The sequence below is a fragment of the Lactuca saligna genome, chromosome 8 (assembly GCF_052625555.1).
Source record: "Lactuca saligna cultivar CGN05327 chromosome 8, ASM5262555v1, whole genome shotgun sequence".
NCBI lineage: Eukaryota > Viridiplantae > Streptophyta > Magnoliopsida > Asterales > Asteraceae > Lactuca > Lactuca saligna.
In genome coordinates, this window is record NC_136424.1 from 9,960,305 (window position 1) to 9,974,036 (window position 13,732).

The 13,732-nt window shown below is 34.8% G+C and overlaps 1 protein-coding gene across 6 annotated transcripts; it reads right to left on the minus strand.

The window, feature by feature from the left end:
* Positions 1 to 9,028: 9,028 nt before the first annotated feature.
* On the minus strand, positions 9,029 to 12,917 carry LOC145012797 (lipid transporter). 6 transcript variants are annotated; one of them, XR_013664673.1, is made up of 15 exons: positions 12,673 to 12,915; positions 12,514 to 12,593; positions 12,046 to 12,140; positions 11,761 to 11,921; positions 11,510 to 11,661; positions 11,307 to 11,425; positions 10,994 to 11,223; positions 10,831 to 10,902; positions 10,604 to 10,741; positions 10,369 to 10,524; positions 10,235 to 10,287; positions 9,977 to 10,155; positions 9,802 to 9,884; positions 9,583 to 9,683; positions 9,029 to 9,170 (listed from the first exon to the last, which is right to left on the minus strand). XR_013664673.1 is itself a non-coding variant. In XM_078971593.1 (14 exons), exons 1-13 carry the CDS (start codon positions 12,767 to 12,769, stop codon positions 9,824 to 9,826), a joined length of 1,593 nt encoding a protein of 530 aa, XP_078827719.1. In that variant the 5' UTR covers positions 12,770 to 12,916; the 3' UTR covers positions 9,035 to 9,170; positions 9,802 to 9,823. The 6 variants fall into 6 exon arrangements, 5 of the variants coding, with proteins under 5 accessions (XP_078827719.1, XP_078827718.1, XP_078827717.1 ...); XM_078971593.1 differs by lacking the exon at positions 9,583 to 9,683 and having other exon boundaries at positions 9,035 to 9,170; positions 12,673 to 12,916; XM_078971592.1 differs by lacking the exon at positions 9,029 to 9,170 and having other exon boundaries at positions 9,298 to 9,714; positions 12,673 to 12,916.
* Between the last annotated feature and the right edge of the window lie 815 nt (positions 12,918 to 13,732).

Below are 13,732 nucleotides of genomic sequence, written 5' to 3' on the forward strand. Positions count from 1 at the left end.
TCTTCCATTCCCAAAATACCTATTTGAAGAGTGCAAACTCGCGGATATATAACATGTTTTCCATTTATCCAAAACATAGAGAATGGGGAATTTAAAAGCAATAGAACCGCTCCCTAACCAATCGTCAATCCAAAACGTGTTGTTTCCATTTCCAACCCGAAGTTCAAAGATAGAGGATAATTTGATCCCCAATACATTAAGGCTCAAAATTACTCTAACAATATTCTACCAGACTCCAAAGAGCATTTTCTTAGCCCACGGCATAATTGGTTTCCTGCAGTAGTTATGAATTCATCAAATAACTCACCTCCATAACGACCCCCTATCCGAGTTGAAATGCCATAACCATTTTGAGAGAAGGGCCAAGTTTAAAGCTATGAGCGAACCGACGCTAAGACCCCTTATTTCCTTGGTGCTTAAAACCACCTTCCAAGCAACCCAATTTATTTTTCATTTTTTCTCACATCCACCCCATAAAGACATCTTCAGAACTTCTCAAGAATGTCAATGACGGAAGAAAAGGCTTTAAAAATTGAAAAATAGAAAAGAGGAAGGATACCATGCACCGACATAACCAAAGTTAAACAACCACCGAAAGATAATGTTTTTGCTTTCTACGAGGATAATTTATTTTTTACGCGTTCAATAAGGTGTAGCTAATTTCTCTTTATATACATATTAACCCCGACCAGCATCCCCAGATACTTGAATGGGAAAGCAGCCGCTTCGCAACCAAGGATACGGGTACAAGTAGTGACTTCATTGTCAGAGACTCCAATACCATAAACCTTTGACTTATGAAAATTAACCTTGAGCCCAGAAGATGCATGAAAACATCTCAAGATAAAAGCCAAATTAGTGAAATTTAAGCTAGTCCAATCCCAACGAACATAGCATCATCGACATATAATAAATGAGAGATCGAGGGTTCATTTTTTGGAGTTTTGGTGCCTTGAAAAAGTGATTTTTCACACACCGATTTCATAGCCACATTAAGCCCTTCCATAGCAACTATAAAAAAATGAAGATAAATGGTCCCCTTGTCGAACACCTTTGGTGATAGGAAACTCCTTAGTCGCGGGTCCATTGATTAGGATTAAGGCTCTAGACAAAGTGAGGCATACCCTAATCCAAAACAATCATTTATCACTAAAATCCATTTGCTTCATGACAAAAAAATAAGTAATTCCAGTTAATAGAATCAAACTCAATGGGAGCAGAAATAGTTGCCCTATCCCTGGCCCCCGAAATCAATTATTGCCCCAGCTTCATTCCCACCCTGAATCCCCCAGATACCTAGCCCCCGATCCCGCTCCCGATCCGACCCCGGTTTATAGACGTAAAATTGACTTCTTTTTTTTTGCTAAAAATGCTATATTTTGAAAATTATCAAAATCATAGCAACATCAACAATTAGCAACATTAGATCACCTAAATTGAAAAATATCAAAATTTTCATAGCAACATCAAAAATTCATATCAATTACCAAACATCAGACATCAGAAAATAATCAAAAGCATAATCTAATTGAAAAGAAATCAGAGCAAACACTACGTCAAAAATTAAATCAAACTGATATAATAACAATTAGCAAACATAAGAAATCAGAAATTTTGAATAGCATAGAAAAGAAATCTGAAATCGGAATCGCATAACAAACATCAGATGAAAAGAAATAAAAAAATGCACCAACAACATAGTTTTGTTTGAACTGGAACAAAGAAGAATCAAGTTTAATTTGCAGGTCGTTAGTGGCAGGCGGAAGCCGGTGGCTGTGATGGGAGGCGGTAGGTCATCAATAGCAGGCGAAAGTCAATGACTGTTGACGAATGACGTTACCAAAGGACCGAGGAATGGTCTCTTCGTCTCCTCTGGGAGGTGGAGGCTGAGGCTACGATGGGGGACGAACAGTGATGATGGGTGAGACGACTATTAGAGATTGAGATTTGAGGGTGTCAGCTGAACTGAGAAGTTGAGGCAACAAGCAGAGAAGTTGTCGATGAAAGGCTCTAAACAACCTAAACCCTAAAAATAATATATATATATATATATACACACACACACACACACATATATATATATATATAGATATATATATACAACGGGGGCCCCATGGGTATTTCAGGACGCAAGTGTTCACCCCCCCCCCCCCCCCGACCCTAACCCCAAAAGTAAAACGGGTTTAATCTTGCATCCGGTCCTGGTCCCACCCCAGAAGTTGTAACATACAGAATTTTCACAAAAATTTAAACTTTTTAAACAATCCCAAATCATCACTTTCTACAAAAATAGTTTTCTAATACATGTCTATTATCAGAGTTTTCCCAAAATTACAAATAAAACATGTGGAGGTGCACGATCAAGCTTTCGCCTTCTCGCGATCATCTGAGGTATCTAAAACATAACCTGAAACTATAAGCCAAACGCTTAGTGAGTTTTTCCCAAAATACCAACACATAACAAAACTAGAATAACAACAATAAACAACATGCATACAGAGACTTTAGCCTGACTGAAACGCCCCACCGGCCTACAGACTATCCAAACCACTCACAGAACCTTCGACATGACTGGACCGCCTCACCGGGCCTTCAGCTTATCTGGATCGTTCTCCGGGCCTTCGGCCTGACTGGTACGCCCCACTGGCCTTTAGTCTATCCGGGCCGCCCTGGGTCTGTTGGCCTTCAGCACAAAGCAGGACTGCCTCAACCCGCCCACACATACATCGTGTCAACATATACATATAAGAGACAAACATACAAATAATGAGCCAATAGCAAGTAGACAGAGCATAACATCATCCTATCTATCAGGATACAAATCTAACAAATCACTACAATACTCGATCATACGATAATCAGGATAACAATCCAAAGGGTCGGCCTTGGTGCCTTCGACCCATAAGTACACTGAGGAAGACTCACCGCACACTGTAGAATCATACTGAAAGCATGTGGCTGCTAGCTCACTAAAACCCCGCACTAACACAATAAAATATTCATCCAATTAATAATCGGATTACAATCCTTGACTAATAATTCATACTTAGGGTAAATGGACACTTTACCTTTTCCTTAGATAGGCTAAGACTCAGGCCCAAATATTGGTGCAAAAGGCCCAACAATAAATAATCACTCAAGGCTCATAATTGGCCCAATTTTCCAAATTGGGCCCAACTCCTATTTGGGCCTTACTCTAAGGTCCAAAACTTCACTTAGACCAAAACACCCATAATCAGATGGACCAATAAGGGCCCAAGCATCCAAGCCCAAAAGGTGACTCAAAGCTTGAAGCCCAAACTCGAAAACCCAACAGGCTGAGTACACAGGGCGTTCCCAGATGTACGCTCAGCGTACTCCACCTTGACCAAAAACGTGATGTTGACCACCTATGCCCAGCGTACGCCTTGGTATGCCCAGTGTATGTGGTGGCCATGTACAATTTCGAAAAAAGATTTATCCCATTCAGACCAAACGTACACAAACCAGATCCATGTCCAAGAAGGTGCTCTTAACAATAAAGTTTCCAACTTTATGGTTATGCATGCATCATTAAGACTCAAAACCATCCTCCTAGTTGGTCTTAACCACTAAAGACCTCTGCACATTGCATGCAAGCACTAAATGAGAAAAGAAATTATTTTATGACTTAACACAACTCAAATCTTCTGTAAAGGTAGCTCCTTTGGTCCTAGAGTAGCATTTACTCATCAAGTCCAAGAAAAGGGGACAAACTCATAAAACTCCACATTGCTAGATCTCTAAGATATATAAGTAAATTTCAATACTTTATACCTTCTGGAGCTCCCCAAAGAGATGAAGTTCTTAGATCTACAAGCTTGAATCCTACACCAAAGCTTCTCAAAGGATCCCTTCTTCTTTCTTCAACACTAAGAACACACAACACACACACACACACTTAAGCTCAACATACACAAGGGCTAGGGATTTCAAAATTGAATCAAAGAGGGTGGAGGTTGAATGGGTGAAGGAAATGAGTCTATAAGGGAGATTATATAGTGCTCAACCATAAAAATTAGGGTTTTTCCAAGTCTGATGAGTACGCTCCACATACGTTGATGTATGCCCCACGTACTAGGACGCACCCTAGTATGCTAAGCGTACACTCGTACGCATGGCGTACTCTTATCCTTTCAAAATTACGATTTTTCCACTAGGGCTTCTCATGGCTACTTTCTTCTATCATAGGGACCAAATTGACATAAATTAAAACCATAAGGATGGGTTTGAAAGTACCTGAATATCGGGGTGTTATAGAATTTTTTTTTAAAAATAGTCCCGTATGGAATCGGGATCCCAGGAAAGTTTTTGACATCCCTAAATGAAAGGCTCTATCAAAATCCACTTTGAAGAGAAACACTTTCTTTTTAGACATTTTGGATTTTAGCCCATGAAACTAATTATCAATAATAATACTATTTAATGTATTATTACATATAATAAAAAAAAAAAAAAAAAACAACCCTTTATGAATAATATAATTCTATGTTTTTATAATTTGGCCATAAAAGTTTCTTATTTCACACTTTGGTCACAAATCTACTTTCTTATTTGATACTTTGGTCATAAAAATTTGTTAGGTTGTCAGATTTGGTTCCTAGACTTTTGTATATTGATAATTTCCTCCTTGTTATTTTGTAGAATGACATTTTCCACACCTTTACTTCGTAAAATGTCACTTTTGTTTTCCACCCCTTCAACTTTTTGTATATTGCCATATTTACATTTGGTCCCTAGACTTTTGAATGTCACCAAGTCTGGTCCCCCCGAAAACCGTGCACAAAAAAAGATAAAACGGTTAATAATAGTACTTTCCTTTTTTATGACTAAAACATAGTAAACAAAACCTCGCTTGCATCTCCCGTGAAGCGGAGATGGGGTAATTTCTAGTTATTCTAACATTTCATACACGATTTTGTAATAGCAACACAAGACTCTTGATTGAAAATCTAAATTGTGAAAATAAATGATAAGCCACACCATGATATGTAAACTCGTTTTAAGGCTCACATGGGAGGTCAATCATGGAACACTATGTTGGGCGTGATAAGGATTGAATCATGGATCTCCCGTGTGAAATTATGCTCCTCGACTATTAGGTTCCTATTGTGAAGACAAACTTGCAAACACTCAACAATCTAGGTTTTATATGGCCAAGTAAAGTAAATACTCTTGGATTATCTTTTGTGACTTAACAACATTATTAAGGATTTTATTAAGGTGATTTTTCTTATTATGTGGTGGCATATTTGGAATTTTAGGAACAAATTGCTTTTTGAAAGGGTTCCTCCAAAAAAAAACCTTGTTTTTTTATAGTATCGTTATGCAAGCTTACTCTTGGTGTCATAGTAGGTGAAATAATTCTTATAGTTAATTGGTTGGTTGCATAACCTATCTCTTTTTTTCATGTAATTTTGTTTTTTGTTTTTTCTAACATCTTGTTAGTTTTTGTGTAACATTCAAGTTCTGGTAAGTTTCTCCTTTTGGTCCTTAATGCAAAATCCTTTCAAATTTGGCCCTTGGTTGGTATGCAGGGCATACTAGCCACATCTTGGTCGTGGGACTTAACCACGTACGTGGGGTGTATGTTGCGGGTAATCTCATACGTGAGTCTGAGACAAACCCTAATTTTTAGGGTTTGCACCCTATTTAAACCTCATTATAGCCTCATTTGGACATGTTTAGACAACCTCCATCCTCCTTGTCCTAGAGAATGAAACCCTAAGTGTGTTAGTGAGTTTGTAAGCTTAATAAAGAGATTTTTGGTGTCTTAAGGTAAGAAGAAGAAGATAAGCCCCTAGAGAAGTTGATTGAGCTTGTAGATTTAAGATCACTTCTATATTTGCAAGCATTTTGAGGAAAAAAGCTTACACCTTTGTGCTACTCTATGCTAGATCTAGTTCATGGAACATTTGAGCATCTTTTGAGTCCTTTGTATTAAAGGAGATATTTTGATCTACTCCAGAGGCTATGGATACTAGATCTTATATCTTTTTAGTCCCCAAGCTCATAAAAATGTCAACTGTATGGAGCATTTGGACCCATGCATGTGTTAAGACCCTTATTAAGCTCTTTTTGAGCTCTTGAGCCCCATCAAGACATGCATGTGTATTAAGTTGCTAACTTTACGTGATAAGTGGTTTTATAAAATCAAATCTGAGAGTTTAGCTTGAAGTCTCAATGGAATAAGTGCTTAATGGAGTAGGGTGGCAAGCTGGGGAGTATGTTGGGCGTACCTAGCCGGTACGCTGCGCGTAATAGCCCTAGAAGGTGTACACTAAGCGTACAAACTGAGTAAACCCCACGTACTCAGCAGATGGGCTTTTTGGGCTTGCATTCTCAGTTTGGGCCATAGGTTGAGTTTTCTTCATTTGGGCCTTGTTAGGCCATTAGACTTCTAATTTGGGCTTTTGGTTAGTGCTTTGGGCTCCTTTGGATTTTAGACCAAGTTGAGTTTTGGGCCCAATTTGGAAGATTGGGCTATATTTGAGCTTTGGGTGTTCATTTAGGATTTGGGCCTTTTAGGCAATAAGTTGAGCCTTGACTTTGGCCCAAAATGGGAAGAGGGTAAAATGGTCTGTTACCCTAGGCTTGGGCTAAGTATCTTGGAGTATTGGTTATGGGTCGAGACCCAATATTAATTAGATGTTGTTTTATGATGATAGCATTGGAAATTGTCGGACGAGTCGTCAGGGATTTATAAGTGTGATTTAGTAGTTAGAGGTGAGTTTCCTCACTGTGTTTTAGTGGGTCGAAGGCATCGATGTCAACCCATGGTTGATATGTTAGGGTGCTAGATGTATGTGTGACTCTTGCATGTGTCATATGCTTGTATGTGTACCGGGAAAGGCCTGATGTCGAGCGGGGCCCGATGACTGATCTGTATGTTATTATCTTGATGATTTTTGCATGTATTGTCTGTTTATATGTTCTATGTATACCGGACGAGGCCCGATGACTGACAGATCTGTATACCGAGCAGGGCTCGATGCCGAGCGGGGCACGATGACGTGGGGACCCAGTATATGTTGATATGTATGGTATGTGGTATTTTGGGGAACTTGCTAAGTTTGTACTTACGGTTTTCATTTTATGTTTAAGGTACTTCTGGTTCGAAAGGTAAGAGTCCGGGATGATAACAGTGCACACACCATTTCGTTCCGCATTTTATGATTACTCTGATGTTTCTTGATGTATTAGACACATTTTATTCTATTATGTTTCGGTTATGATGTTTTGGATAATTGTTTTAGTTGTTTAAAAATCAAAAATTTTAGGAATGTTACATTTTGCTTAATAGAATTTTTACCATTCTAAAAAAAGTTCATCTTATGTATATACACAAAATACTTATTTTGCTCATTTATAATCTTACACACATTTCACTATATGTGGATATTTCGCAACTGTACAAGTGTACATTCTCAATTTCATATATCCGTATATGTTTTTTAAGAGGAAGAAAGTAAATGCTCCTCGAGGGAGGGCCTAAAAGAATTTAAAGATGTGACAGAAAGATTTGAACATGGTCCCACTTCATGATGGCATTTTAAAAATAAAGTAAGCAAAATTTTTAGGCTGAAAACCTTTTTCTTTTAGAAAATAAAAAACTCCAATCCATGGCATGCCTTAATTGTAAAAAAGAACATATTTCTCTTATAAAAAAATAAAAACTCAAATTCTTGGCATGCCTTAATTGTAAAAAGAGAACATAAAAATGTTGGATGTCTGCTTTAATGAGAAATTGTACCTTTGATATCGATATACACATAAAAAGCACATTCCTTTTAAGAAATTAAACTTAATAAATAACACAGTATATAAGAAATAAATTCGTTACCCAACCTTTACAAAGACTCCATAACTTAGCAATAATATTTTAATTATTATTTTTGAAAGACAACAGAAGCTAAATAAATATTCATAAAAATTGTTTTTCACTTGATTCTAAGAATTCCAATATATATTTTTTTAATAAGAAGTGAATTGTCAAACCTAATGAGTGATCCATGACTTGCAAAAAGAAAGATAAAAAGAATATAGAGGTAGTTGTTTACAACTTTATCCCTCAACTAAAGTTATCTCCAAAAACTGAGACATCCTTATTGGATTTATAGAAACGAGGGATATTGATTAAATTAGCTATTTATAATAAAAATAATCTTGTTTTCTTAAATTTTGAAAGCTAATCAATTTAACTGGAATAGAAATTTTGAATAAATTAGATCCAATTATTTGTATGGTCCATCCTATATAAACGAAACTTATTTCGAAGAAAGACATACATTCAAGTTACTTTCACGTGATTTTTTACTACGATTTAATGGAATATATATATATATATATATATATATATATATATATATATATATATATATATATATATATATAATTGGAAACTTGTACGTAACTTAAACAACCTTATGTAACACATTAAACCATAATCGAAATATAACATTTATTAGGAATACGAAGAACTGTCCGCAGTGGACAATTCTAGAACATTGTGTATTAATACGATGTTAGTCCGGAATGCATATGTATCTCTGCCATGTCAGATTATAGAATTACTTTAAGCCATATCTCACCTAACTTTATGTGACTCCAAAACAAAACTAATTACTCTAAAATGTTTGTAGAAAGTGATTATTTTTTAAAGTCATTATCATATGCCATCTCTTACATTAGCACAAACAATGACCATCTAAAAACCTTGATTTTATCTATGATTAATAGTATGTTTGCACATATAAAATCTATATTTTACCAAACATACAATAATAATTCATGCTTATAACTATATTATCGTATTGTCTTGAGAGTTACGATCCTCAACCTATTTCAAAACCCGTCACCACATGACTTCTAGTTGGTATTGTAAATTTGAATTCATCATTACATAAAATTCAAATAGTCATCGGATGCCAGTTAGTGGGCATCATGTTCTTGTTTTTAATCTCAAAACTTAGTCTTAAAAAAGGATTTTAGGTTGACATAATATAATGACTTTTAACCTACACTAATAATCTATAATAATGACAATGATAGTAATTATGAAAACCACCAAACAGATTACATATTTGATATTTCGCCCCCACCACGTTTTTTTATTAAATTAGTTTTCAACACTCGTTTATAATCTTCTCCATCTATACCACATCTTATATCGAATCAATAGTCATATATAGAAAAAAAAAAAATACAATAAAAACAAAAGGAATCCAACATTTAAAGCAAAGATGTAAAGATGATGATGTTGTTTTAGAAGATTAGAACTACTTTTTCAAACTTTTTTCACTCTTTGTTTGTTTTGTATTGAAATAAAGGTCAAAAGGTACAGTCACTTCACTACTCTCTACACCATCCTCCTCCTAATCATCATTTCGATTTATTGGTTTTCTCTTTTTTATCACATCAAACATCTCAAATGCTTATAATTAGAAATTGCATGGGTTGTTGAGCAATGAAGGACCACCCAACCCAAGTACTTCATTTCCTAGACTGTAAACGTACAAGTGTAGATGCATAGGTTACAAGTATAGTGGTAAGTCGGTGGCTTACTGGTCCAAACTAAATGGTGGATAAAGCGGTGCAGATATCAGATAGTGCTTCGTCTTCCTTAAGTCGCCACAGAACTTGATTGCAATTTTTGAAAGCAAGCGCTAACGTGACAAAAATACTTGGTATTTCAAACTAGCAAATAAATAATGTTTCCTACCTTTGTAAAGTTTACATCGTGAAATTTAATCAAATAAAATTAAAATTTTCAATTTATCTCACCTTCCTTGATAAACTTTTTGTTTCAGTCAGAATGTTCACGAAACCGAACAACCTTGTTGATGAAAGATCTCTCCCGTCGATAACTGTTTACATAAAAAAAAAAAAAAAAAAAATTAAAATATAAAGGGAAAAACAGATGTGATGCATAATTGTTGCATTTAGAGCGAAAACTTACATTACAAAGGATGCAACACAGAAGCAACCAAACCCAATGAAAAAGTGAACGCAAAATGTTGGCCAGAAGTTATCACGATCCAAAATTACTGTCTCGGAAACAAGAGTTACTGCACTTGAAAACAATAAAATCATCCAACCGCCAGGTAAGCAGCTGTAAAACGAAAATGATGTGGAATCCTGATACAACATAAAAGTTAAAATCTGTAAACTATAGATTTAGTGTGACAATAATAATAATGATAATAATATTATATACCTGAAAGTAACGTCTGATAAATATGGCTGAGTAAATTATACGGAACACCATATCTAAAATAGCAGTTAAGGAACTATAAAATATATAAATCCAACTGCCCGAGCTGACCGAAATATCACATAAAAGAAGGATACTGAGAGCATTTGCAAAGATCAATCCAACTGCCCCAGCTGACCGAATTAGCAGAATGTTAAGCACCACATAAATAAATGAAAACACAACCAGGGAATTGTTTGACTGTTTGAGTTGATCCTCTGTTGCAACTGCATGCAAGAAGGCTTCAGATGTTCCTATAATAAGATCACAAAATAAAAACTATGCATCAAGGGTATTTTAGTAAAAAGGTAGGTACTAAAATGTGTGACTTACCATTTATAGCAAGAACAACCACATACAGACAGTAGTATCGAAGAGCTGAAGCAGCTTCTCCATCACTCCATTTTTTCCCATAAAGCAATCTGATGAGAGAGTAGGAATAACTAGGGCCAAATGCCATAAACACCAATCCTACCAAATATGTAAAAACAGCATGAAATTACATGAAATATCAACATACTTTTTTTTTTAACAAAAAAACTTGAACATGAAAAGTGTACCGATTAATATAACAAGCTTCAAAGCATCTTTTAGAGAAGTCTGTAGCTTCCTTTTCTTCTGCTTGTCGTCTCCTGAAAGTATATACATATATTAGCTATAAATAAATAAATAAAGTATACTGAATAATAAAAGAAAAAGGGGATTGTTTGAGATAATTAAAACCTGATGCAGACTTTGCAAATGTTGCATATGAACTTTCTTCAAAAGGAAGTAACACCAACCTGACAACTAAGCTACCTAATTTGTCTACAAGCCCATATACAGCTTGGTTATATGGTGTATCAAACCACACAAGAACCATCTTTTCACCTTCTTGAAGTATCAATTTTTGGAATGACTGAAGGGTGAATAATGTACACATTTTTGAAAGCTGCTTATCGTAGTTTCCTACACTGAATTTAAATAAACTGTGTTATTTATTTTTATCATCAATTAACCATGTTTGTTTTTCTTTTATAGTCAAGAGAAGTGATACCTGAAAGGAAAAAGAACAGAAAGTTTGTATCTTTTGAGAAACAGAAAGTAACCCCAATAGAAAAAGAAAATGCAACCTCCGTATGCAGTTGAAGACAATGCAAATACAATAGCTCTTTCCTGTAAGGGAATAAAAAAATGTTTTTAGCTTTTTATTAATACAAAAATATACACGTTTGGATGCTAAAATTATAAGTTTCTTACCATGTCAATTTGCATGACAATGAAGATGTAAACTGTTAAGCATCGTAAAAGAGTGGCTGCAGTTTCAACAATCAACCGGAGTTTTAAAAGAAGCAAGTTCTGTGAAAGTATATACAAGGGTTCTGCTAACAGCTCCAAAATGCAAGCAAAGGCTGCAAATTTAAATAAAAGTCCCTGATAGTTTAGTTCCATAGCATTGGAATTTAAAATAAACTGAGCTCAAAAGTGGAATTCAGTGATTCACATATTACCATTGATTAGAATGGCTTGCCCATATGGATTTGAAAAACTTAAACCTTGTGTCCAGAAGACAAATACACATCCAGTAATTGTGATGATGACTCCCCATGGAAGAGTTATCCAGGCTAACTTCAAAAGCTTTGTTGTATTTTCACCAGTTAGAGCATCATCACTGTGAATGTTGTTTTTTTTAATGATTAACATGTTCATGTACGTACATTATAGATGTATGTGCAAAATGGAGTGATGCAATGATATGTTTACTTGTAATTCAGTGACATAAGCATGTGAGATACCATCTAATGTCTGCCCTCATGCATGCTCTTCTGAAACCCTCTCGACTAAGGAACAAGACACATGTGACAAATAGATGAAACTGCACAGCATACATCTACATTTTTAAACGAAAATATGTGAGACATTGAGAAATGGAAATCCCCAAAAATACACTACTCATCAGATTGCTAAAGCTAAGTTTACAGAAGGCCCAGAATCGGATCAAACAGATACAAACATTGAACTGAGAGAGAGCATTCAATGTGGGTGATTATTGGTTGATGTCATCTTCAACTATTAATCAAGTTGAGTAGTATCAAAGCACGTTGATCTTCTGATTGAAGTAGTAGAAGACAAAGGTTTTGGTATAAAACTTTAATATCAAACACGAATTATGCTAGAAATTCTATGCACAAAATAGATTTAACAATATATGCTAACAAATCCTCATTGCCAAGGTGAATCTAAGAGATAGTAACAGTTCTTACAGCATAATCTTCCTCGGTTGAATGCCTGACGATCCACGAATTGAAGATGAAGGGAATTCCCCGAGACAAAAACTGTGTGGCTACATGCGAGGAAGGGTATGTTTCAGCATCGAGAAAAATGGAATAAAACAGTGAGATATGATGATCAGAGACACTAACCCAATAAATACTTGAATGTGCGAGGAAGATTGGCAGCACGATCTTCATCTCCAGCTCCAGCGGAGCGATCAACCTTGGAAGAAAGAGTATCTACCATTTTTAACTTCAATATCCCTCAAAGAATCCCTGCTGCATCCAGACAGAAAGGGGTTCAGGGTTCTGAATTCAAAGATGATTCCACAAGGATAAACCCTAAACCCCCCTTATTTTAATAACTTAGATAAACGTTGCTTTTCAGATGTATTTGGTATGAATAGAAATTTTTACATCGTGTTCGAAGTGAAAATAATATTTTACAACATCTTTTGAACGGGGTCTTTTGATTACAAAATTCGTTTAATTGAACCATTTAAATTGGATTATTTTGTTTGGATATATTTTTTAATTAGATTTCATCAAAACTGAAATATTATTTTAGATTTCCGATTAGTTTTGATTTATAAAATAATAATCGAATCATCAAAAGAAAATCGATTAATACTTATTATTTATTTATTTTTAATATATGTATAATTATTTATTAATTTTATAAATTTTTTTTAAAAGATCAAAAGTTTAACCTAATAAAAAAATTAATGTGCATTTCCTTTCAAAAGATTTTTTATCTATTAAATATTAAATTATAATATACTATCTTAGCAGTTGTTTATAAATTTTAAATTACTAACTAAATAATTTATTTTTGTTTCTTCTACAAAAAATGAAAAATATTATAATTATACGTTGTTTTAAAATGTTATGCGTTTTGAAAACCGAATTATATTGGATCAGATTTGATTTAAATGTAGTTTGGACAATTCAGATTCATATTTTAAAAACCGAAATTAATTTGGATTTACGTAATTAGATCGGATCGAACTGATTCATCCAAATGAGCACCCCTATATTCATTTGTGTTTTTTTTATTGCATTTTTATTTATGATGTTGGAGTTTTGGATGTTGCATTAAAAAAATACAAAAGAATTATAATTGTGGCATATATCAAAAAGGCATATCATCAACCTTGTTCTTTTAGCTTCAACTTTATTCTTTTCCTTCATTTGCCATTATATATAGAAA